The following is a 25,571-nucleotide window of genomic DNA, read 5'->3' as shown; positions in this document are numbered from 1 at the left end:
ACCCCCTGACAGCAGAGTGGGCATAAGTCACTGGGCAGCCAGGTGACCCTGGCCGGCACACTCCAGTGAGAGGGCCCCTAGCACGCAGAAGCCAACACATGGCCAGAGCTCAGGTGAGGGGGCCCCTACCATGCAGAAGCCACCACGAGGCCAGAGCTCAGGTGAGAGGGCCCCTAGCACGCAGAAGCCAACACAACCCAGCTTCCACACTGCACACAGGAAAGCCCTGGCCGCCGTGAGTCAGAGTGCCTAAATGTGTCTAAGAGAAAAAGATCTCAATGCTTACTGAATCCAGGTGGGGTTACTTTTGAATTCTCAATGGAGCCCCTTGGATAGGGACTGCCATTCTCTCTGTAGTACTGAAGAAGCACAGGTGGGGACAGGCGGCTGCCTGAGGCTACCCTGGTGCACCCCCTTCCCCAGGGCAGCTGCCTGGACAGACCACACACCCTAGGAGGCCCACCGAGACCTCCTCCACCCAGGGTTACTGCTGTGGCTACACAACCACAGCAGGACGGTCTGCTGTCCTCGGGGTGACAAGTTGAGAAGAGAGCATAAGGTCCTTGTTAGCATCTGGATGGCCATCTTAAGTGACAGCTGCCATTTTAAGGAAAAAATATTGCTTTCCAGTCCAAGGGCCTTTCTGAGAAAGGCTCACCACCCTCTCATACCAACCCCACCCTTAACAGCGGGCATTAAGACCCACCCGGCTCTAATCCCTGAGCCTCCCCAATAAAAGCCCCAAACCCCAAGCCTGTGTTGCCCCTCTCAGTCTATGGAGAGAGGGCCTCTATTGGTCAGTTCTGGCTATAAACTCTCGTGTCTATCTCTGCCTGGTCTCCGTCTTTCATTTCTTGCTCTCCCATCTCCCGGTCCTCACTTTCCTTTGAGAGAGAGAGAGAGAGAGAGAGAGAGAGAGAGAGAAAGAAAACAACCAGGGAGCAGGAAGACAGCAACAGGGTTCACCACACAGGTCGGCGCCCGGGGTGAAAACTTGAAGACGGAGTGCCCGTGTGACTGGGCTCACTGGTCAGCGATCTCTAGGTGGCTCAATTCAGTATTCTGAATATGTACACGTGTAGGCCTCTACTTCTAAGTCATAGAAATTTAGACTAAGATACGGGTGAGGGGTACCAACAGCTCTGCTGGCTCCTGCCACGACTAACCTCTGGGACCCTGAGGTGACCTGGAGGTAGCACTAAATTTGAATTCCAAACCCCCTGGGGCTCAGCGAGGGACTAGAGAGGCCCCTCTAGCAGGAACCTCCACGTTCTTGCCCAGCCTGGCCTGTCACTGAGGGAGAGGTCTCCTCTGTCCTTCAGACCCAGTGCTGCCCACGGGAACTTGGGAGGTCCCCAGCACTCACTCCTGCCCTCGGCTTCCTACAGACCTGAGGAACAGCTGTGCTCTCCAAAGTCACTTTTCCTGACACTTTTACTTCCAAGCGCTTATCTCTGATGAGGGAGAGGGTCTCTTAGTCCAGGTCTCATCAAATGCTTCCTGGAGAGAACTTATTATTTAAAAAACTTACACTTTGAAAATTTAAATGTCAACAGAAAACGAGAGAAAAGATGCCTTCTTGCATCTCAGACCTGAAGTGCTTCGTCGTCCTCAACAGGAAAGCATGCCTTCTCCACTCACTAACTTACTAATTTCATCTCAGTATTTCTCCCCCCAGTTTGGCAGTGCTGGTGATCAAGCCCAGGGCCTCAAGAATTCACTACTGAACTACATCCCAGCTACATTTCCTTTGCTTTATTTTCCTTTTTGGCATGTGGTACTGCAGGTAGAACCCAGGGCTTTGGGCATGCTTGGGCATGCTGGCGAGCTACAAGCTACCAGAGAGCTACACCCCACCCAGTCTTTTTTACTTTTATTTTGAGACAGGGTCTGGCTCCATCATCTAGTTGGCCTCCCATTTGTAATTCTCCTAACTTGGCCTCCAGGGTGACTGGGGTTGCAGGCATGCACCACTGAACCGCTCCACTTCAGACATTTGAATTATAAAAGCAATGCATGCCTGTTTCGACCCCAGGGAACAGGCACCTGACAAGACACTGGTGCCTGAGGCCCAAGGCCTGATAGGCTAGTCAGGGACACCCTCTCTCTACATATGACCCAAAATGTTCCTACATTGTATTTCAGTATTAACAACATTTAAACTGTGGCTGGATCACACATTTCTCTACGAGTTTTACTTCTGTGAACTTTGACTGTTCCTAAGATATTCATTTGGCAAGCAACACAGGGTGCTGACTTTTTAGATCCCCGGTGGCAGTTGAGAAGAGCCCTCAGACCAGCCACCTACTTCTGCAACACGTCTGGAGTGCTTCATAATAAAGCTCATTACCAAGTTACTGCGTGAGCTCACCAGGCTGCCACTTCATTCCTCAGCTTAATGTCACTCTGCATTAGGTGCATTAGGTCATCCCCTCCCTTGCAGTGCAGGCTCACTAAGAGCAGGAGAGGGTCTTCCTAAGCGCTCTCATCCCTGCACAGGGCTGGGCTCTCCCACTCGCTGCATGAGCACCGCTATTGGAGCTTCGGGTCCCCGACTGTCCCCTACCAGGAGCCTGGTGAGACGAGTTATGCTTAGCAGGCAGGCCTACCTTCACTTCAATGAAGTCAGGGCTCCCCAGGGACACGAGCTCGGCATAGGCCTGGAGTTCATCCACATTCCAAGACTTCACAAGCGTCAGCCTGTAGACAGTGCGCTGCTGCTGAAATAGAAGAGCCAACTCTACTTTAATTATGGTGGCGGTCACCTGGTGACCCAAGAGGAGTCTCCAGCTTCCCAGCCCCTGGACAAACCCAGATGGGAGAGGCTCAGCATAGGCTCATGTACCATAAGCTATATTTTGGGTACAAATGGGAAAAAAAATCCCCAATGAAGTAAGATCCTCGTGGGCCTAAGAAAAGGCACTGCTACTCAAGAGTGTCTGTTCTCTCTTCATAACACCTAACACTATGTGAGGTACCCCAAGGTTCCTGGGCACACATAGCATATTAGATTCAGTAAGAAATATCAAGCTGCCAAAACCTTTATGCTGTGGGAAATTAATGCAAATAACCTGTGGGCTTTCAGACAATGATCACACTCAAATTGTTAATGACAAGAATGGTCACTCTCCTCCTTTCTCCTGCTCTCTCATCTTTCAATAACCTCTTGGCATTACTTGTTGGAAGAAGAGGCACACCTACAGATGTCAATGTCGTCGTTTGTTTACAGTATGCAAAGAGACATGGTTCTCCAAAAGCAACCAGACAAGAGCCATTAGGCCTCAAGAAGCTTAGACACTGCAAGGTGTGGTGAGGCGTACCCCTGATCTGGGGAGTGGGTGGGGGTGGGGAGCAGCGCCCTGAGGCAAGAGGACCACAAGTCTGAGGCCAGCCTGGACAACTTAGGGAGATCCCACCTCAAAATACAGTAAAAAGGGCTGGAGAAGTAGCAGAGTGGCACAGTGCCTGCCTCGCGTGCAGGAGGCCCTGAGTCTGTCTGTCTCTCTCTCTCTCTCTCTCTCTTTTTCTCTCTCTCTCTCTCACACACACATACACACACACACACACCAAGGTTTGTACCCTTTAACTCTGCAGCTCCCCTTCCAGGACTTGAAACAATTAAAGATGCAAAGATTTATTGAAAAAATCTCAAAATGACATTACTGATAACTTAAAATCTATAAAGCGCACTCTTCTCTTGAGTGGACCTGCGACTTGAGGAAACAGTGAGCCACAAGCAGGACACCAACCTCTTCCCCGTCCCTGCTAAACACTCTGTGACTAGGAGGAAACGCATGAGCCCTTCACAGGAGATCTCGGCAGGCACATCCCATCCACCACGCAATGCACGCGAGAGAAGGCGGCACTCTCCCAGATTCCTTCCACAGAACTGTGGTTCTTCCAATGCTAAGCTTCAAGGAGAAAACGGCAAACCAATCTTGACTGCACTTCCATATGCAAAGATCTTAGTGACAGCTTAGCAAATAAAACTTAGCACTGTGTTAAAACTTCTCAGAATGCAGATGACTCAACGTTAGGCTAAATGGGAATACAATTCATCACACTAACAGTTAAGCACAGAAAAAAACTCACAGATACCCAAGGCATGGAGTAGAGTTTAAAGGCTCAGCCCTGATTAAAAAAAAAACAGAATACACAAATAAAAACCCATTAAAAAACACCCTTAACATAGGAAAAGGACTTTGTAATCAATGGTCCAAGTAATTCTTGGTGGTTAAAAAAAGGACACTCCCATTTAGTCGGACTAAAAGAAGAATGTCCACTCTTACTTCTGTATCAGCGTGTCCCTGCAAGTTATAATCCAAGCAAGATAGCCAGACAGGACTTAACTGGAGAGCACATAAAAATAATTAACCGTAAATAATGTAATTGGCTTCTGGGAACCCCAAGACCATCAAGTGAAAAATCAGATTAGAACTGAGACAGCAGTCGATTATAAAATGAAAATCAACAGCTTTCCCAGCAGAGCCACAGGCCAGATAAACGTGGATTCTGGAACCAGGGAGAACCTCACCACAGCCGTAAATGTGGTGTGTCTTTATTATTCTCTTTGTTCTCAGCTCCTACCTGTGCACAATGGAAGGTTTGAGACAAAATTAAAAGTGTTAATGCACACAGCACTTAAAACCAAGTGGTAGCAGCAGTAATAGCTATCACATGCCAGCAACGACCAACCAGGAAACAGAAGGCAAAGAAGAACCTACCTACACTGGACACTTGTTGAAAGCCTGGAGATCATTTAGTGAGATAACATGCAGAAAAGGAAACAAACTATCTGACCCCTACCAGAGGCCCCGCTGGGCTGGCGAATGTGAGGGGACTCTGAAGGGGGTCCTCAATTTCCTGGAGCAGGCACCTGGCCCAGCAGGCCCACAACCAGGGCAGAGCCAGCCACCAGCAAGCTCACCTCTTGAGTCTGCTGTGCTTGGCCAGAAACAGGTGGGTCGGTGTCCTATTCACTCTGTAGATGTGCAACGAGGCAGAGAGCTGGATGCGACACCTACACCAGGTATCAACAGCAGGCTCATCTCACTGTGCCAGGCCCGGACATCAAACACGAATGTACGATTGAGGGGCTGTCATGAAACACCATCCCCAGATGGCCTCTTCTTCCCCTGGTCACTATTCTGCTACCCAAAGACATCCCATGTCCTGACTTTTACACTGCAGTTCAGTATTTTTGCCTGTTTAAAATTGACATGAATGGAACCGCAGATTCTTTCGTCTGGGACCCTCCGCGTTGCTGCATGGTGAGGCTCATTCTCTTTGTTATCAGTATTCCACTGCATGAATACACAAAAATGCCTCCAACCACTGCCTGCTGGGAGACACCTGGATTATTTCCAGGTTTCAGCTATTATAAAAATGGCTGTTATCTCTTATCATATTAGAGTTTAGTTTTACCTGTTAAAGGAAATTAGGTAAAATGTTACTGTGACACCTATTCTTTTGTCTGTCCCCCCCCACACACACACAGAATCCGAGAGAGTCGCTGTGCTACTGGACATAGTCGTGAATGGTTTCAGTGCTGCCTGCTTCTCCCCTTGGGAATGCATTACTAGGGAAGCCCCTCCCTGGCCTCTGATGGAATACACTACTGCAAGGTTCCCGGTGGAGCACCCTCTAGGACACACCACCCCCTGTAGCCGGGCAGGTCATGGCAGGTACAGCAGGCCCGCCCCCGCAGCCGGACACTGCCCTGGCCGTCTGGTCTTACTGCCAAGGCTAGCCGCTCCCGCTCTGCCCTGTGCCTGCCTGGAGGCTAGAGATACCCGTGAGCGCTGTAGCTCCCCTGCCACGTGCACCGCCATGCCTGGAGCTCTGGATTCTGAACCAGGGAGAACCTGGTGTTGTAGGCCTTTCTCCTCTGGGACCTGCCTTTTTCCTACTGATCTGTTTTAATGCAAGCTTCACATATTCTGGGTCGACGAGCTCTGTGGCAGACATGTCAGGAACATGTCCAGCTGCTCAACGGCCTCTGGTCCACCTTCCTGCAGCATCTCCTCACCAACAGGATCCTGCCTTGGGTGCAGCCCACTCTAAGCACCCTTCTCCTTCATGATCAGCACTGCTGCTGACTTTTAGAGAACCTTTCCACACATCGAGACCATGAAGAGAATCTCTTACATTCTTTTCTAAAAGCTTTATCATCTCGTCTCTTACGTTGCATCCAAAATCCCCCAAAGTCGGTTTCTGTGTGTGTGGTGCCAAGAGGTCAAACTTCTTTCCTAACAGCTGTGCCACTGAGATGGACCTACTGCACCCGTGCCTCCACACCTGTGCGGGCCTTGCTCTGTTCCTCCACCTTCCACTCCACTGACCTTCCTCCACCTTCCACTCCACTGACCAACTGTTTACCTTGGTCCTCAGCTGCACTGACTTGCTGGATAGATTTCACACCCAGTAAAGACCATCCTTCTCAGGGACAATTCTGTAACACAGGAGCAATTTTGTGACAATGTAAGTTTTTCCCCATTGATTTATTCATATAGCAACATCTTGATTTTCACAAATGGGGGTGCTATTGACATCTAGTGGGTAGAGGCCAGGGAGGCTAAGGAACACGGCACAATCACAAGACAGCCCCCTACCCTCTTCCTACCAAGAATAATCAGGCTACCTGCTGAAATTGAGAAACCCTATGATGGAGACCTTTACCAAGAGAGCCTTCACTATTCTTGCCCCTCTATTACCCATAAACCTTAGAACTACCTATCAACTTTCAAAAACTATATATAATCTCTTCTGATTCTGACAGAGGTGGCATCAAATCTAAAATCTAGTCTTGTCCAATAGAAACATAATGTGAACCAAAAATGAAAACTACACATTTTAATTTTGCTAAGTCAAATTGAAAAAGTAAAGAGTTATCAGGTGAAATCAATTTTAATGTGTTATAACAATATATACAAATGTTACAACCTAAAACAGTAATCAATATTTAAAAACAATTGAGATATTTGACACTTGATTTTCCATACTGAGTCTTTGATTCCAATGAGCATTTTATACTAAGTGCACAGCCCGATTCAGAGTAGTCTCGTTTCAAGTGCTCAAATGCCACGTGTAGCTAGTGGCTCCTGGAGACATACTACTTTCCTAATGCCGAATCTTCCCAATCAATGCCACTTGTTTAGGTCCTTTAAATTTTCTCTCAAGAACATTATATTGTTTTCATTATCTTTTTATATTCTAGTTAATATATTTTTGATGCTTTGTTATAGTGGTATCTTTTAATTTTTCCTTTTTTAACTAATATTTAAGACATTTTTAATATTGGCATACAAAAATATCGTTGAATTCTACAAACTAATTCTGTATCAAATGAGTTTGTAAAATGTACTTATTAATTATAGTCACTAAAATAATTTATAGATTTATGGGAAAATTTCCCACACAGGTTATATTAAAATTTCATATGCAGGTTGAACATAATAATCTGAAAATCACAAATCCTCCAAGATGCAGAACATTTTGAGCGCTGATAATAGCACAAGTGGAAAATTCCACACCTCAGGGTCAAAATACAAGTGTAATAAAGGTACTGTACACAGAAGCCTTTAGGATATTTAGGTGCTAGTAAAACACAAATGGACCTCGTGCTCAGACGGGGGCCCCATCCTCAAGGATGCTCTGTCCATCCACATAAATATTCTCAAATCTGAAAAGCCCACAACACTGTGGTTCCAAGCATTTTGGCTGAGGGATCCTAGACCTGCCCGCAGGATGGTGGCTTCCTTTCCAATCCCACTGTCTATCCCCTGTGCTCAACACGCCAGGTGGAGCAGAAGAGTTGATGCTGGGCATCCTGTGTCCCTGGATGCTCAAGTTTTAGGTGCTTATTGACAGTGACGTTCTTCTGTAGCGATATTTTGTTAGATTCTCCCCATGAACAGGTGCTGAATTCTACTGAATCACTCTTCTGTATCTATTCGATTTATCCTGCTATCTTTCTTTTTTATTGTAAGTCAAGTTGATTTCTAAATATAAAACAAAATTAACATTCTTAGAACACAGCCATTTTGTCATGGTTTTCTGTATTGATGTATTTAGCCTGTGTTTACAGGTAAAGCCCCTTTTTTCTTATTCATGTTATGATTCAGTGTTGCGGTTATTCTGGGTTGCAGAAGTGAGCTGGCCTTGGAACGGCTTAGACCTGCGTTCCATGTGGTTCCAGGGAGAAAACGTGTTGTTCCAAGAAGTGGCTGCGAATGGAATGTCAATTCCAGGCTGCACTCGCGGTGGAGCTAGAGGAAGCACTCCTTATGGCCAAAGAGTGTGAGTGAGAAGCTGCTGATTCCCCTCAAATCAGCCAAAGGGGCCCTTTAGACCTCCATCAATAACTACAAATGCAGATCAGAGAACAGGACCTGAGCGCACAGGCCCAGGAGAGTGAGCTGGCCCCAGGAGGAGGCCGCAGCAGGAGGCAGCCCCACATCTCTGCCCAGAGAGGACTGTTTCTGTATCTTGGATTTTCTGAAGTCTCCACAGTGTGGCCAGGGTTAGCGTCTATGTTTCTGGTGTGTTTCTGGTGTGCAGCCTTGAATTGCATTCCATTTGCAGCATTTGTCTTGCTTGCTCTTCTCCGCGCTCCCTGGACCTGCGGGCATCAGGCACTAACTAGGGAAGCTCTGCGGCTGCTCTCCAAGTACTGGTCCTGCTCCTCTCTCCCCTGCGGCTCACCTTCACAGTGTCCCGCAGTCTAGACATTCTGCTCTGTGTTTTCTGCCCCATCCCCTCTGCTTCTCGGTTTGGGGTATTTCTGTCGGTAAACCTGCAAACCCGAAGCCTGTCCCTAGAGAGGCTATTCACCAGCCTGCCAAAGGCATTCAAGTGTCTGTCACACTGTTTTGGTGTTGAGCGTTTCCTTCTTACTCTTCCTCAGAATTTCGATCTCTGCTTCTCATCAGCCTGCATTCTTGCAGGCCTTCTGTTTTCCTCCAAAGCTCACGGCATGCTGACCACAGCTGTCTTTCACCAGCTCCTGATTGGGGGTGGGGGGGTGTGAGTCCAGTACTTCTGCAAACCTGACCTTGGCTCTGATGCACTTCTGGCCACCCACACTGTCCCTGCCTTTCACTGTGCCCTGGAAAGAGGGCCTACCATGCTGAGGGGAAGGAGCAGCAGGGAGCGGGCCGTCAGCCAGTGCTGACCCAGCTCTCGTGCTGCAGGTCAGGGCCTGGGAGGCGGGAACATTCCATGGCCGTGATTGGAAGTAAGAAGGTCATGGGACATTATGTGTGAACTGCTGAAAGAAAACGCTGTCAATTGAGGATTCTGTGTCTGGCAAACTGTCCTTCAAAAATAAGATGAGGGCTGGGGCTGGGGCTCAGTGGTAGAGCACTCGCCTAGCAAGTGCAAGGTGCTGGGTTTGATCCTCAGCACCGGATAAAAATAAATAAAATAAAGGTATTGTGTCCAACTACATAAAGAAAAATATGTAAAGACAAAAAAATTTTTAAAAAGAAACAACTTTCAATAAATCAAACAATATTAAAATCATTTTTTAAAAAACTTTCAAACTACACTGATAGGAAGCTAAAAATTGGTAACAGAAGGAAAAGCAGAAAATTCATAAATATGTGGCAATTAAACTAAAATTACTTCACTACCAAGAGAAAGACTGACAAACTAGTAGCAGCTAGGATGCAAATAATTGGAACACACATACACATACACACACACACTGCTGCTGGGAACACGAATTCAGGTGCCACCTTAGGAATTAGTGATCTGTGAAGGGGGGCAAACACACAGCAGTCTTACTCCTAGATGGGCAGCCAATATAAATTACTCCCAACAGCCAACACTGTAGAGAAAGCCAAGCTTGTCAGTCATTCCATGGATAAACTGAGGACATACGTACACTGGAACACAGCCGCACAATACCATGGGCAAAACTTAACAGATGTGCACAGGGAAAACGTGTAAATATTCAAGGAAGCAAACGCTATGATTCCGTTTGACAAGCTCCCAAGCAGGCAAAGCTACCTTATGGTGTGAGGAAAGCCGTGACTGTCACTAGAGAGGAGGCGGGGCCGATGACCAGGACTTTGGAGGTACTATTGCTATCCTACGAGCGTTTTGCTGGCTGTGTTCACTCTATGACGATCCACCAAGCCATCCACGTAAGATCTGTGCACTGTCCTGTGTCTGAATGCTCTGATAACAAAGCCCACTCGGAATAAGGACAAGACAAGAAAGGTACCCTGCGGGTTTCCAGCTGTCCCTGGTGCAGCCCGCAGAGATCTTTGTGGTGAGGAAGCATGTCTGCTCCCTGACTTAGAAGACCCAGCACCACCTTACCAACAGATTCTCCAGCAGTGAGGGAGCCCCACCCCCACCTGTGGCAAGCCGCAGCTGCTCCCCCTCCCTGGTGCCTGCACATCCTAACAAGAGGTCCAAGCGCACACTGTTCCCATTAGGGTTCTGAGGCTCCGCATTAGGCCGCATTCCTGCTGCACATCCTGCGTGAGGCTGTTTATTCCAGGTCTACCTCTCTTAATTTCAATGATTTATCTTGACAGTTGCAATTCAAGACAAACTAGTTGAGGCTGTGTCAAAACAAGATAAAATGGTCTCCTAAAATATAGTACTGGCTTACTAGTAATCACAGAAATGCAAATTGAAGCACTAATGAGGTGCCGTTTTGGCTTATCAGATGGCAAAGATTTTTTTAAATAGCAGTATTTGACACTGCCTTGAGTTTAGCACGACAGGCACACTCATGCACTGAGGATGGGAGTACAAGTTGCCACAAACATTTTGGAAATTAATATGGCAACAAGATTAAAGAATCTGAAAAAAAATATTCAAATCTGTTGACCCAGTAACTGCATTCCTAAAATTCAGCCTATAGAGATCATAAAAATTGTAGGCTGACAGTGGTAAGCAAGAATGTCATTCCAGCTCTATTTATAATTCTGAGCACAAAAAACCCTCGGGGTGCTCAGTCCCAGGAGAGGACCACACTGAAGACATTCCCAGCAGAGCTCTGGAGCCAGCGTGTGGGGAGCGCACAGAAACAGCAGCAGAGCCCAGCACAGTGGCTCCAGGGCAGGGAGCAGGTGCCATGGGAGCTGGCCTCTGGCCATGGTCCTCTAACCACACCCGAATGTTGACAGCAGAGACTTTTATGTTGAAATTTTTAAGAGCTAAAAACAAAACTTACGCGCAGCATAGCACTGAAGACATAAATACACACAGAAAGGGGGCTTAGGGAGAAACACAGCAAGTGTGGCTCAGAACACACAGACACACCTTTTAACACTCCTGACTCCTGAGGGGAGATCCCAGCAGCCTGACCTCAGCTGTCCATCCAAAAGGTACCAACCGGCTCAAAGGCCAGGAATGTAGTAAAGGAGCAGAAAGACCTCCACGGATTCAGCAGAGCTTGGGAAGATAGGCACGCAGTGTGGCCATCGGCACCTGTGAGCTGCTCTCACAGCAGCCACACCAGCAACGCGACCTGTTCGAGGAGGCAGGAACAGGTACAGGGGGCTGGGGTCAAGATGCAGGAAGAGGCCGGCAGCTCCAGCAACAGGATGACCAAGAAAGAGACTAGGCCAGGGCAGCAGCAGAATCCCACTGCGGGCGGGCGCACAGGAGCATCGGGTGAGGGGCTTGGCAGGGCTACCAGCTCTGGGAAATAATCTCGAAGTTCATCAAAAAAGGAATATTACAAAAAACACTGTGCTCACAAACTGGACAACACCAATAAAAGACAAAAACCAACACACTCCTTGCAGACAAACCACCAAATGAACATAAGAGGAAACTGCCAACAACTACACAAAACCCATCAAATCAGAAGACAGCAGCAAACCCCAAGAGCCTCACCACTGCTCAGAACTGCCCTGGTATCAAGCACAGAAGTCTGAGGAGCTGCCCAGCCAGGAGACGCCTGGGGAGTCCAGCCTACAAAAAGAGCTGGCTTCCTGGGTGGAAACTGTAGGACCCTGGCCCACAAACAGGCCACCGGCAGACCTAAGGGAAGACCTAAAGAGAAGGACAGGTGACAGGCCTGACGCATAAGGAGGCTCCAATGGCCCGGGGTGCCGAGGCACTGGGAAGGGTGTGCCTGGGAACTCCGTACCATCTAATTTTTCTGCAAATCAAAAACTGCTCTAAAATAGAAGTTTATTAAAAATAAAAGTGTGCCCAACTGTTTTTATCAACAGACAGAAGTCAATCAGGAAATGGCTAAATAAATGACAGATCTCTAGGAAAGGGGTAAAGAATGAGGTCAAATTATTTGCATGCAAATGCATTGTTAAAAGCGACTTGGGGCTGGGGTTGTGGCTCAGAGATAGAGCACATGCCTAGCAGTATGAGGCACTGGGTTCAACCCTCAAAACCACATAATAATATTGTGTCCATCCACAACTAAAAAAATATTTTTAAAAAAAAAACCTGTAGGAAGTTTGAATCTGACCTGCATTTCTCTGAATTCAGTACATTTTGTATAAACCCAACAGTTAAAAAAAATTCTAAAGAGAAGCCAGGTGGGGGTTTTGATCACCAGGAGGAAAAGAACTCCACATCTCTAGCAGAGTTCAATCTCTAGTCCTTCAATCACTATCCTCAGTCCCACGACCTTCAAAAACCACCAGGATCACCTCTGCCTTCACCCTGGGAAAGACAGGAAAGATGCGCTGCAGCTGTGACGGGGTACAGAGGCAGGAAGGGACCTGCCACCTCAGGGTGCTCAGCAGTCTCAGCATCCACCAGATAATCTCCAAGTACGTAAGACGGGAAGACGCAGTAGTGCGTCACAGGCCAGAAAAGTGGAGAAAGAAACAGACCTCCAAGTCACCGCCAGGGTGAGGCCTCCTGCGCCTATCACGTGGTCCATGCTGGGGTTCAACACAGGCCAAATGACAGCGGGGAGAAAACAACTTCAAATAGAGAAAAACACCTCACCGGAAAGAAAGACTGATATTGGTAGAGAGAAAGCTAGTGAACTCCAAAACTTGCGCTATCTGTGTGACTTAACATTTCTAACTGTCGCAGGCAAAGCACCCCCACAACTACCACCCCCCACACCCGGATGGATAAAGGAGGGGTGCAAATGGCTGGACACAGGCAGCACTGACTTCAATCCAGGGCCTCCCATGGAAGGACCGATGACATTGTCTTCATTCCTGCGAGGACAAGGTTTCTGCCACATCCACGGCTTCTTACGGCCCACCAATGTCAGGAAACGTCCTCTCCATACTGTCACAAGTCACCCAGAGCCCAGACGGCTTCTACCACCTTCACTTCCCAAATGCTCTCATAGAGCAGAAGAAATAAGTTTCTGATCATTCTCTTTAATTTCCCTTTCCTCTCAAACTGTTTTCAGAAATCAAACACAATGGTTCTTTTATAAGAATTCAGTTCTAGTCTCCAAATTGGCAACAGCTACACAAATTTCTAAAATAAGGCTTGAGACGAATGACCTTGAATTTAGAAGAAATTAAAGAGGAAGATCTACTACATGTCAAGAAAATAAACATGCACGGTCTCTCAGGGTGGGGGCTAAGACTTCTTTGACATCCACTCACAGCAATGCGTCTCAATTAGTTTAATCCCAGATCACTATTTGTAAGTACGAAAACCTTCCTTCAATGCTACAGTAGCCCCCTTATCTGCAGGGGATACAACCCAAGATGCCCAGCAGGTGTCTGAACCCTGAAGAGTTATGGAAAATAATAATCCTACAAAATAGCCCCCAAGAAAAGCAGAGACCCAATGCAGCTGGAAGGAGGGAGAGAAACTAGCCCAATATTAAGCTTCCAGTAGATCCTCTGCTGAAGGAAGGAGGGGAATACTGAAAGTTAAGCTCTGACCTCTGACCTCCCCACTGCAAATTAGTCCTAAAAGGACACACAGTAGATACTCAACAATGGGCCCAGAAGTCAGGAGGCAAATATTCAAATACCCGTCCCTCAGAACCTCTCTGTCAATGACTTCAACTTTCCATAGCTGCCCTCCAGAGGTAAAAGGCTTGACCTACATAGCTAGCCCCTGACTATCCAAACGGCATACCCACAGTTCCAATGTGATGAAACCATCCTAACTGTACCCTAAAAACAAAACCTCCTCTATAACCAATGGCCATTTCTTGCATCCAGGAAATGAGCCCAACAGCGCCCAAGTCTGCACAGAATAAATGGTTTCCCTGAACCTGTTGAGGGTTGCACCCATCATCTTGGCTTACAAACCACAAACATGCTGTTTACTCCTATGCCCACATACACAAATATAGTGGGGCCTTTCCCGCCTTCATGAAGCACTTAATAAGCACTGATAATAACTTTTGCAGCATGAGATCCAACAGCCCTTCTTGAGCATTTCACAGATAAAAGATCCATTCTTACCACAGATCTCAGCAACCTCAGCACATGATTCTTTTTCTGTCCTTAACAAGAGTTTTTCCTTTTCACCTAAAAAACGTACTCTGTGGCCCGTTTGGCATATCTGAACTGCTAGAATCAGAACTCTTGTGCTGTGTGACCATTATTTTAACACACACTCTGTAACACTATGGCGGTCAACTAGATAACTAAGACAGCCACCAACGAGGTGACTCGGGGGCAGGTAGTGTATATAGGGCAGACACTCTGGACAAAGGGACAATTCAGGTGAGATGGTGCCAGACCTCGCTGTGCTACTCAGAAGAGCTTGCGGTCTGACTTCTTACTTGTTTGTTTCTGGGATCTCCCATTCACTGGTTTTGGAAAGTAGTGGTCCATGGTGAAAGCCTACAGCCACAAACGCCAGAGCCAGCAGGCAGGAGGCAGACCTCGGGTCAGCAAGCTCTTCTTCACTCAGCAGTGGAGTCAATCAGTCAGACACCTCATGTGGCTCATTTCTGTGGGGAAAATGGCTGCTGGCCACCACGAGGATGTGGGCTTTAGACACAGCCTAGCAGAGGCAGGCCACAGCGGGTTGGTCACTTTGGCAGGCCCTTTGGGTGGGCGGGTGCAAGGCCAGGTCATAGGAGGTGTTTGGGTGGAAGATTATTTAGGTGGGGCAGGAGGACGGGTAGTGACCACACCCTTCACATGGCAAATGAAACTACAGAAAGCAGGGAACCTCTCTCTGTATTTAGAATTCCAACATAAGTTTCACTAACAGCAAATGGAAAACAACCTGGGCACACTTAGAGTGCCACCTCCCAGCTCTCAGCCAGGTGAAACCCATGGATATGCAAACTAGGATGATTCAAAAGAGACTTAGTTCCAACACCATTTCTTGAAACCTTATGCCACTGCTGAATGTTTCAGGGACACATAGATACATCACAACAACTCAGGCACTGGTAAAGCCACTGTTCTAGAAAACAAAAGTAAACACACACCCACTGAGATCCACAAAGACCAGCTGTCCCTTGCCTCCTCCTCTCCACCTACCAGTCCACGTTCAAGTCCTCCACACTTCAAACCAACCAGCACCCCCACCTAACAAACTCCAAACCTCTGCCCCTGTCCCAGGATCCCATCTGTTGTCTGTCAAACACCACTGCCATCTGCCTTCCACCTCCACCAGACCTCTAAGACTACTTTGGGAACAGATATCAATAACCTCTACGTCAAACATGTCAGTTACTTTTTGCCTCCTTAATTAACCGATTCCTTCGTTTACCTTGTTTTCTTCTTCCTGATTTCCTGTTGTTGCTGTCACTGGTTATTTTGCTGCTCCTTTCCTAATTCTGAGTTGGTACTACACAACTCACTCCCAAGTCAAGGGAAACAACCCTGGAAGCAACCCAGAGCATCTCCTGCAAGGGACTGGCCAGACCCGAGTTTCACCGGCCAATTGGGGTGGCTCCTCTGCTTGGTGCTCAGGAGGGTCACTCAACAAGTAGTGCTGGAGAAGCAAGCCCACCCCTGATGTGCACCCCACCGGACACACTTCAAAGCACTGAGATCCAAACACTCGGCAGGAAAGAACAGGAAAACACACTCAAGTGTTCCACAAGCTAAGGGTCCAAGCAGGGCACTGAAAGCAGAATCCAAACAAAGATCATGAGATCTTCGAGGAAGCTGGAAGACGGACACCTGACTGTCACCAGCTGCTGACACTATGATGGCATCCTCCTCCTGCTGCAGAGGGCGGTACCACAGATGGACCTGCCCACCAGCAATTACAACAGCAGAAACTCTGGTTTCATCTCTAAATTAGGTTTTACTGTATAGCAATAAAAATATTTGAACCACTATTACTTGTAACATCACCCAGAAATCTCAAAACAAAGCATTCAGTAAAAGAAATCAGGACAAGAGCACACATGGTGGTTCCCTTTACATAAAGTTCAAAGGTAGGCAAAAAAAAATAAAAGATTCAACAGGCAAAGCGAAACCACGGTGGCAGAAGAACAACAGCACAGTTGTTCCTGTTACATTAGAAAACTACACTCGCAAAAATAAGTATGATAGGATCTTCTAAGTGAAGCACATACATGAACATGCACAAAGACTGCAGAGGCCCTGCTGTCAGAGACCATGTTCACACCTCCGAGTTCCGAAGCAGCACGAGTCCTCTCATGGTCTTCATTATGACGATATCTGTCTGACAGGTAGTTTTTAGCAGATATGCTTAGGCAATCTTTAAGCTGATAAGAAATGCTTTCAATTTCTTCGTTAAATAACATCAGCACTCTTGGATCCTTCCCATTCCTCCCACTACAAACCACCTTCTACACAAAACACTGCCCTAGACTTATTTTGTCGTGTCATTAAAGACCAACTGATAAACAGAGCTTCTTTTTCTCCTACCTTGATCTTTACCTACTTCTCTTCCTAACAACTCCTTTCCTTGAATTGCATGTGACATATGACACCTGCATCAAATTGAACCAATTCTTCCTAAACTCTCTCTCTCCATGCTCCTGTCTTGAAAACCTAAGCATCTCTGTTCCTCTGGGCACCTCTTGTAATTCTACCTGCATCTTGCCTTCAACTACAACCCACTGCTGAAGACAGGACTTTAAAGTCGACCTATCTGTCCTCCAACATGCCTCTGAGTCTGCCCCGATACAAGCAATGATCACTAGACATCATCTGACCCCTCAACATGGACCTAACAGGCAACACCTTCAAACCGTCCTAAATGAGCTTAGGTGAAAGTCAGATCTGGAGGAAACCTAGATCACTAGAGAACTTACTGTAAGTGGAGGGAAGAACCCAGCTTGCAGGCACTGGCTTTGGATCACACAGAGCATTCTTGCTCTGATTTCAGCAGTGGCCAAAATCTGAATGCCACTTAGCGAAGCAGAACACGGTTAACGGCACTAAAGCCAAGGAGGTGAAACCAACAGTCCTGGGAGACCTCTGCCCATGGAGAGGGCTGCCAAAGGTATATTCAGGTAAAGGGACAGGAGAAAGAGTGGTGAGAGACAGACATTCAGACCAGAGGAGCTCAAGCCTAGATTGTGACATTAACGAAGAAACAAACCAAAACATGTCAATAAGAACACTGGGGAAGAGAATGGTTCATCCTCAGAGGGAGGGAAGGAAGGAAAGAAGGACAGATGGAGGCAGGCAGGGAGGGAATGAGGGAAGGAAGGAAGGACAGACGGAGGCAGGCAGGGAGGGAATGAGGGAAGGAAGGAGAGAAGACATTTCATAGATTCCCAAATACAACGTCATTTTTACACCTCTCCTATGAAAGCAATGATGCTTTAGGGTTAGGGTTAGAGTTAAACATACCATGCTATCCCTGGTCACAAACAATTTTTTTTTTTAAGAGAGAGAGAGAAAATTTTTTTTAATATTTATTTTTCAGTTTTTCGGTAGACACAACATCTTTATTTTATGTGGTGCTGAGGATCGAACCCAGCACCCCACGCATGCCAGGGAAGCGTATTACCGCTTGAGCCACATCCCCAGCCCACAAACAATTTTATGATGTTAGTGACACAATGTACACACTGCAACTCAGAGACAGCAGAGGCACTGGACAGGAACCCTACTTTCTGTAAGCCCCGGGGGAGACATGCGCAAACAGCACACACTGTTGCTACTCCCTGCTGCTGGCCAACTATCCAGGAACTGAGCAGAGTGAAAGACAAGGTGGCCTCACAAGGCATATTAAAGAATTCAATGTCATGGGGACACACTCATGCATCATGCTGACCACCAAAGTCACAGCAGTACACAGAGCTCAATCAGGCAGGCACAAAGCAGCAGCTCTCCCCAAATGAGGGCTGAACAGACAGATGTCACTGTGAATAGTTCTCATCTCAAGGACCTGCACTTACAGCTAACTTCTTGCCTTGACTCTTTATTTTTAATGAATTATTTCTGTTAATCTGCATTTTTTATTTTTGTGGTACTAGGGATCAAACTAAGGACCGAGAGCATGCTTTACTTCCCCCCAAATGTCCCTAATTGGCACCTAATGCTTCTATAAGCAGAGATGAGGTCAAATAGTCGATGTCTTTTAAGTTGCACTTGTGGGCCACATGATGTGAGGCCAGAGCACCAGCATCCGCAAAGAGGGGCTGGTGTTCACTTCTGATGGTCAAGAATATGTAATGAAGGCAATGATGTCCGCCTTTTTCTCTTTAAAATAGGAGTTTTTAAGAAAGTTGATGTTATTGCTTCAACACAAAGAGGACTAATCATTCTCACCTCCTGCTGGATCGTGACCTTGGCATCATTGCGTGCCAGCAGAACACACTGGTAAGGTAGGCTGTGTTGTCTTGAACAAGAGGGTCTCTCTGCTGAAAACAGGACTGTGTGGCATGTAGCTCTAACAGGCCAAAGTCGAAGCTAACCCAATTTGCCCTGTTATCTTGACAGAATGGCTTTTTGGCCCCACATACTAGAGTACCAATGTATTTCTCCCCTCATATTGAAAAAGGAACATTTTGACAAGGATAAAGATCTGGAAATGTGAACACCATACTTACCAGGAGGAAAAACAAACTACTCCACCTCCTACTTTGGGCAGCATCAGCTTCTAAGGAGGCTAGAAATTCAGTAAAGCGAATTTCCTTGTTCATGAAGTTCAACAAATTCCCATTCTTTAATGCTTTTTCTTGTTCAGGCACACTAAAAAGCCCAAACAAGTAATAGGCAAAAACATTAGGGTCATTCTAATTAAGATACCTGAAATAGCACTTCTATTGAAAAACTCAAATGATAGCAGAGTTACTGATGTTTAACCACAGCTAATAAATATAGTTACGCCATGTTCATTTTGTGTGTCAGCAGTAAAGCAACCCTTTCTTGATAGCATCCACTATACCTCATATCAGATAGTCCAAAAGAAATACAAGCTGGAGTTAAAAGAAAATCTTTAAAGAGCAGTTTCCAGCCACAGATCTTCTTTCTTAAATGGCTACGTAAACAATTCAAGAATGAGAAACATTAACTGTAATTGCTACAAAATGCTTAGAAAGCACCTGCCTTAATAGTTTAAATAGCCCAAGGAAACCTTCCCAGCTGGAATTATGAGGAGACCAGAGTGAAGCCCAGTTGAAGGTGTCCTTGGGTCAGACAGTACCATAAAACTCTAAGCAACCTCATCACTAATAATTAGTAAGCCCAAAGTCACTGTAACTGAACTGGACATCCAAAAGCTGGTATGTCAAGATGAGGAATCATTCTGCAGAACACGCTGGCCAAAGTAAGACAGGAAGCTCTTAAGCTATTCTGCTAATGCCTCTGTCGTCTTGCCACTCTGACCCAAGACACAGTCTGGTCACAGCCTGGGGGTGCCAGCTCCTGGTGTTCATGCTCCTCTAAACACATCCCAGCTTTCCAGCTACGCATCTCCTGTCTCAGCCACAGGTGGTGATGATGTGGCTGAAGGCAAAGTCCAGAGATGAGTCCATTTTAGGAGCCTGAAGAGCACTTGGCCTTCTGGCTGTGTGAGTCCAAGACAGCTGCAAAGTCAAAGTAGTACCTTAGTGTGTTTCTTAAATATGTGTGTTAATAACCAAAAAAGGCACTGATTTAACTTCTCAAACAAACAAACAAAAAGAACACATGGGGGCTGAGGCTGGGGCTGAGCAGTAGAGCGCTCACCTAATATGTTCGAGGCCCTGGGTTTGAACCTCAGCACCACATAAAAATAATAAAATAAAATAAACATTTTAAAAAAAGGAAGAAGAAAACAGAATTAAGCAATTCGAGGGTTGGGAAAATGCACATAGCACTCTACAAAGCTCTGCTGTTTCCACTCAAATCATTCTTTCTACAAACCACTTACCAATGCCATAAAATGTGTTGTGCTGGCCACGTGAGAAACCCAGGCCTGAGGCCGCAGTCCAGTCCAGGAGAGTGGCTTGGGCAAAGGCAGGCCAGTGTTTTTACAGGTGGAACTTAGGAGGGCAGGAAGGGGAGATACTGCACTGGAAAAGGTGTCTCAGCAGAGGCAGGGACAGAGCTAAGCCCTCAGTGGGAAGAAAGGACACCGTGGTCTCGAGAGTGCCGAGGAAGCGCTGGGTGCCTGTGTAGGGAGGTATCCTTGCAGGGAGGTGCACATTCCCAGCACCCATGAGGAGCAAGACTGGAAATATACATGGGTCTGCGTGGGTGAAGTCAGCGGCATCTAAGAGCAGGGCGGAGGAGCACAGCGAGTTTCCTGGGACAGTGACTTTCCCATCTGGCTGCACGCCCAGTGTCACCTGTGACACACACACCAGGATGATACCAGCAACAGTGTGCAGTCAGCTTTTCATCACTGTGACCAAACTGCCAGACGTAACAGTTTAGAGGAGAAAAAGTTCGTTCTGAACCCAAGGGGAGGTGGCACATCCTGGCACAGGAAAGTCCTCAGCTCCCAGAAGCCAGGAAGCAGAGCCAGAGGGCAAGGGCGGCCGGGAAGGTGCACCCTCCAGGCAGGCCCAGGATCCCACACCCTCTAGCCACACCCCACTGCCCACAGCTGCCACTCAGTGGGCCACCCACATTATTAATCCACCACACAGCTTCAGCCACAGATGAGGCCACCACTCCTAATCTAACCAGTCCCCCCTCAGTATTCTTGCATCACCCCACGAGCTTTTGGGGGGACACATCACACTCAAGTCATAATACAGAGGAAATTTTAATGTTCAGCTCCTGTGGTGCTTCTCACCAGGCAGATGTGGAGTACGGCACTCACAATGGCTCAAAAGGCAGCAGCAAGAAAGGAGATCAATTCGGAGGCTACTAAAACAGAGGGCCAGTGACAACAGCAAAGGCAGAGAGAAAAGCAAAAGCAAAGGGCTGTGAGGGAAGCCCAGAGGCAGAACCAACACAAAGTGCCAGCCCCACAGACAGGGCTAATGGAAAAGAAGAACCAAGCCAGGCACGGTGGGGCACCCCTGTGATCCCCACAACCCGGGAAGGCTGAGGCAGGAGGCCTGCAAGTTCCAGGCCAGCCCCAAAAACTCAGCGAGACCCTGGAGCTCAGTGGTAAAGCACCCCTAGGTTCAGTCCCCAGTTCCATTAAAAAAACAAATAACTAGAAGGAAGGAAAGGAAAGGAAAGGGCATCAAGAGAGTACACGCAGAAGGGCCAACTGTCGCAGGAGAAATAACTACAGTGGCCACCTGAGGCCAAGTCACTACGAGACAGGAAGCCTGGTCCCTGAAGTGCAGTCAAGTCAACACTGATTCTGAACTGACGCCATTTGCCGACACCTCCCCTGGGTTTGCTGTGCTCGGCTACCTAACCACGTGCCATTACCAACCCCTGCAGTGCACGTACCTCTCCCTACACACACGCAGGGCGAAGGACTCTCCCAGCACAGCGCCAGCACAGGGGAGCCAACACTCACTGTCCCCCCGTGGGGGGGGGACAACTGGGCAACTTAGTGAGGCCCTAAGTAATCTAGTAAGACTACATCCGCTCAGTTGGTTTCAGAGGAAACAGTACTCTGGGTTCTCTTTCCTCCTCTGCTCATTTGCAGGGAGTCAGATTCTTACCTTCTCTGCTAAGGCTTTTAAACTGTCCAGGAACCTGGTCCAGAAGTCCTTGAAGAGCGGGCGGTCGATTTTCCTCAGGCTGTCTTTGGTGCTGGCGTCCACGCTGACATACAGCTGAGTGACCGGCTTGAGCTTTCTTCAATTAAAAGGAAAAAAAAATTAGATCATGCCTCCATCAGGCAGCAACACAGGCTGTCAGCTGCAGTGACCACACCGACCCAAGCAACACACCCTCGGCCAGCACCACCCCTGGTAAATACAAACCATTAATCACTCATTCAAATACGGGGTTTTAGTGGAAAACAGAACAGAACCCAACTTCAGGCCTGGCAGCACCAGCCCAGCACAATCAGGGGGCCCTGGGACCTCCCTTCCCACGACCACCGCCCTCAGACCTGCACAGCTGTCGCTTCCTAACTGCACAGGGTCTGTGCCGATGGCCACCTGAGACCTTTAACTCACAGAAGGAAGTCTTCCAAGGAACCAGGGACAACCCAAAGCTCCCGCTCTAATCCTGAGCTTCCAACGTGTGGGGGGGGCAGGGGTTAAGTCAAGCCGGGGAGGTGCACGCAAGGGGAGCCAGGATAGCAGGGCTATGACCCAGCACTTGCGTCACCCAGAGGAGAAACACTAGGTGCAGATTTCTACCTCTCATGAGCTCATCTCTCAAATTCACTGGCTCACTTCACTTCTAGCTGCTGGATTTTTTGCAAGTTATGTTTTATATCTAAATTGCAAATATCCCAAAATCTCTCCCCTTCTCCTTTCAAATGGGTCTCATAACTTATTCTCTTTGGTGAATTTAAAACTAACCAGCAAAGAAGACAGGATTTCCCCCTTAATAAGTCTCTGACAAAATTCTCCCACTATTGATTTTTTATAACTGTTCCACACATATTCCACATTTACCCCTACAATGTTATTTACACATGCTTTTTGTTTCAAAGTCCATGCACACTTAAAATAGAGATATGTGTAATCCCAGCAGCTAAGGAAGCTGAGGCAGGAGGATCACAAGTTCAAGGCCAGCCTGGGCAACTTAGAGAGGCCCTAAGTAATCTAGCAAGACCACATCTCAAAATATACAAGTAAAACAGGCAGGGGATGTGGCCCAATGGTAAAGCATCCCTGGGTTCAATCCCCAGTACAAAACACAAAGACAAAAACAGATATAATTCCTATGCCACACAGTGGTTATGTGCTTTTTACAGCCTGATCAGTCATTGGGTGGAGAACCTTGAAGGGCTGGCACACAGACACACAGGTTCCTAAAGCTACCTTTTAGTGGGCGTTGTTGACATCAGTGGGCAGAATCTTTAAGGAAAAGTAAGCCAAGCAAATAAATATGTGCCATGATCAGCTAAGTGACACGCAGGAAAGTCGGAGATGCCAGACCCAATCTTACCAAATGCAGAAGAGCTGACCAGAGGCAGAAAAAGGTGATGAAAATACTAACTGTTCCTGTGGTCCCAGTGGCTCAAGAGGCTGAGGCAGGAAGATCACAAGTTCAAGGCCAGCCTGGGCAACTTAGTGAGGCCCTAAGCAACTTAGTGAGAACCTGTCTCTAAACAAAATCTTAAAAGGGGGCTGGGGATGTGGTTTAAGTGCCCCTGGATTCAATCACCAGTACCCACTCTCACAAAAAAAAGAAGCTAACTGCAGTGGTACAGGAGTCTCCTGAGACTCAGGAGAATCCCAAGTTCAAGGCCAGCCTCAGCAACTTACTAAGACCCTGTCTCAAAATTAAAAGGACTAGGGATATTCAGTGCCCTGGGTTCAATCCCTAGTACCCCTCCCCCCAAAAAATACTATGTATTTTAAGCCTTCTGCAATACTGATATGCAAGGGGAAGCCTTAGAGTTTCAGGACATGTCACTGTGAGCAAAGGCCATCACTTACTAAAGTGCAGAAGAGCAGCATGGCCATGGAGGCCCGCCCCTGTCTCCTCAGCCCATCCCCGCAGGCCTCTCTAACAGGCACAGCTGTGCTGCCTGACCAGTAGAGAATAGGACCTGACCGTCTTAATGGTCCTGCTGGCTGTCCGCACCCAATACTCACAGGACTTGCCACGACACTTCCTGGCCTTCTCCCCACCCTTCATAACTACTCCAAAGGTCAAGCTCAGTGTGCAAACATCGATCATTTACACGAGAGCGAGCCCTGGACACCCACAGTACAGGAAGGAACATGGATCCACGCCGCTGTCGAGACACTTGTCAAAGAACAGTGCAGACCTTATGCCAGAGAGCAAAGACAGACAGAGGGGAGCAGAGGCCCCTGGGACTTCACAGCTCATTTCTAAGGTGCTCAGCAGCAGCAAAGGGACCAGGGAGACACCTTCTCAGTCCCAGGGATCTTATTTCTGCCTCGTACTGGCCTCTATCCTCCAGGACATCAACGAGGCTCCTGACACGTCACCCACCTCTACAGAGACAACAGCATTTAAGTTTCCAAAAAGCAGAGTGTGATATCACTACGTCATCATAACAACTCCTGTGTTTGAAAAACCTCACCATCAATGCTGAGAACAAAAAAGGGTGATATTTAGGATATTCAACCTTAAACCAACAACCAGTCCAAATGTGCAGCGACTCCTCAAGTGCTGACCATGGTGACCCTCGTCCTGATTTTAAGACTGAGTTAAGAATAAGAAAATAAAGGAATGTACCAACAAATAAAAAGTCCCTCTCCCTTTTCTTTTTTCAGTAGACATTAGTGACTCATTCTATCGTCCGAGCTATATTCTTTGGAAGGCAGAATGAGGCCTATCAGTATCTGTAGAAAAAAAAAAAGCAGGGAGAGATTTATGTTTGTTAGAAATCCAAGTAAGCAGTAAGTTTCATTTTCCTCTCAAGACAAAAAAACAGCCACAGTGGCCCCAACATCAAACGCAGTGACAACTCAACACTAAGGCACCTGCGGCCATCAGATCAGGCCAATAATCTAGGTGAGGACAGAGAGTAGTAAGAGGAGAGACCCCTCTGCCACTTGCTAGGTGCGCAGGCTGGGGGGCACTGTGCCCCCATCACCCCTCCCTCAGGTAGCTGAGTCCCCACAACCAAGCAGGGAGGTTCCAAGGAGGCCAAGTGGCCCACACAAAGACCACAGAGCACAGTTGTCAGCCAGAGACTGGAGCATCCCAGAGGCCCTGTGCAGGTCCTGGCCCCACCCAAGGCCAGCATTCTCCCACAGCGGGGCACCTACAGGGCTGCGGCGTTGGGCGGCACATGGCACTGTAAACCCAGAAGGCCAAGAAGCCCACAGACTGTGAGAGGTGGACCGTCACGCCAAGTACCAGAAAAGCCCACACCCACTCTTCAGAGAGAAACGCTAGTGCTCGGTCTTCTTCCCCTCTGCAGGTTCTCTCTTCACTTTATTTGCTGTCATGGATAATTAATTAGAACAAATAAAAAGTTTCACTAGAAAACATAAATAAATAAATTATAATTGTGAATTGTATGAAACTTCAAAAAAACAATTTAAACTCAACTTCTTTCCATATGCTCATGTACTGAGCATTCGCTCGGAGGTGGCTTAAACTGGACACTGGACACAGTGCTCAGCCTTAAACATTCACCTTGGGGGGAGCAAGAGATGAATAAGTGGGTACCCCAAAACCACGACCAAAGTAGTTGAGCAGAATGGG

General features: G+C 47.4%; 1 protein-coding gene across 4 annotated transcripts in view; it reads right to left on the bottom strand.

The window, feature by feature from the left end:
* Positions 1 to 25,571, bottom strand: part of LOC114103055 (S-adenosyl-L-methionine-dependent tRNA 4-demethylwyosine synthase TYW1-like) — a 112,778-nt gene that overhangs the window by 24,937 nt on the left and 62,270 nt on the right. For 3 of the 4 annotated variants that reach the window (XM_071605338.1, XM_027948637.2, XM_027948639.2), the window contains 2 exons: positions 21,926 to 22,061; positions 2,610 to 2,720 (listed from right to left, as the gene is read on the bottom strand). In XM_071605338.1, coding sequence (XP_071461439.1) covers positions 2,610 to 2,720; positions 21,926 to 22,061 — 247 coding nt within the window. The remainder of the gene's footprint in view (positions 1 to 2,609; positions 2,721 to 21,925; positions 22,062 to 25,571) is intronic. The other variant, XM_027948638.2, reaches the window with a different exon arrangement.

This window comes from Marmota flaviventris, chromosome 19 (genome assembly GCF_047511675.1).
Source record: "Marmota flaviventris isolate mMarFla1 chromosome 19, mMarFla1.hap1, whole genome shotgun sequence".
NCBI classification, from domain to species: Eukaryota; Metazoa; Chordata; class Mammalia; order Rodentia; family Sciuridae; genus Marmota; species Marmota flaviventris.
This window is presented reverse-complemented; position numbering and strand designations above follow the sequence as displayed.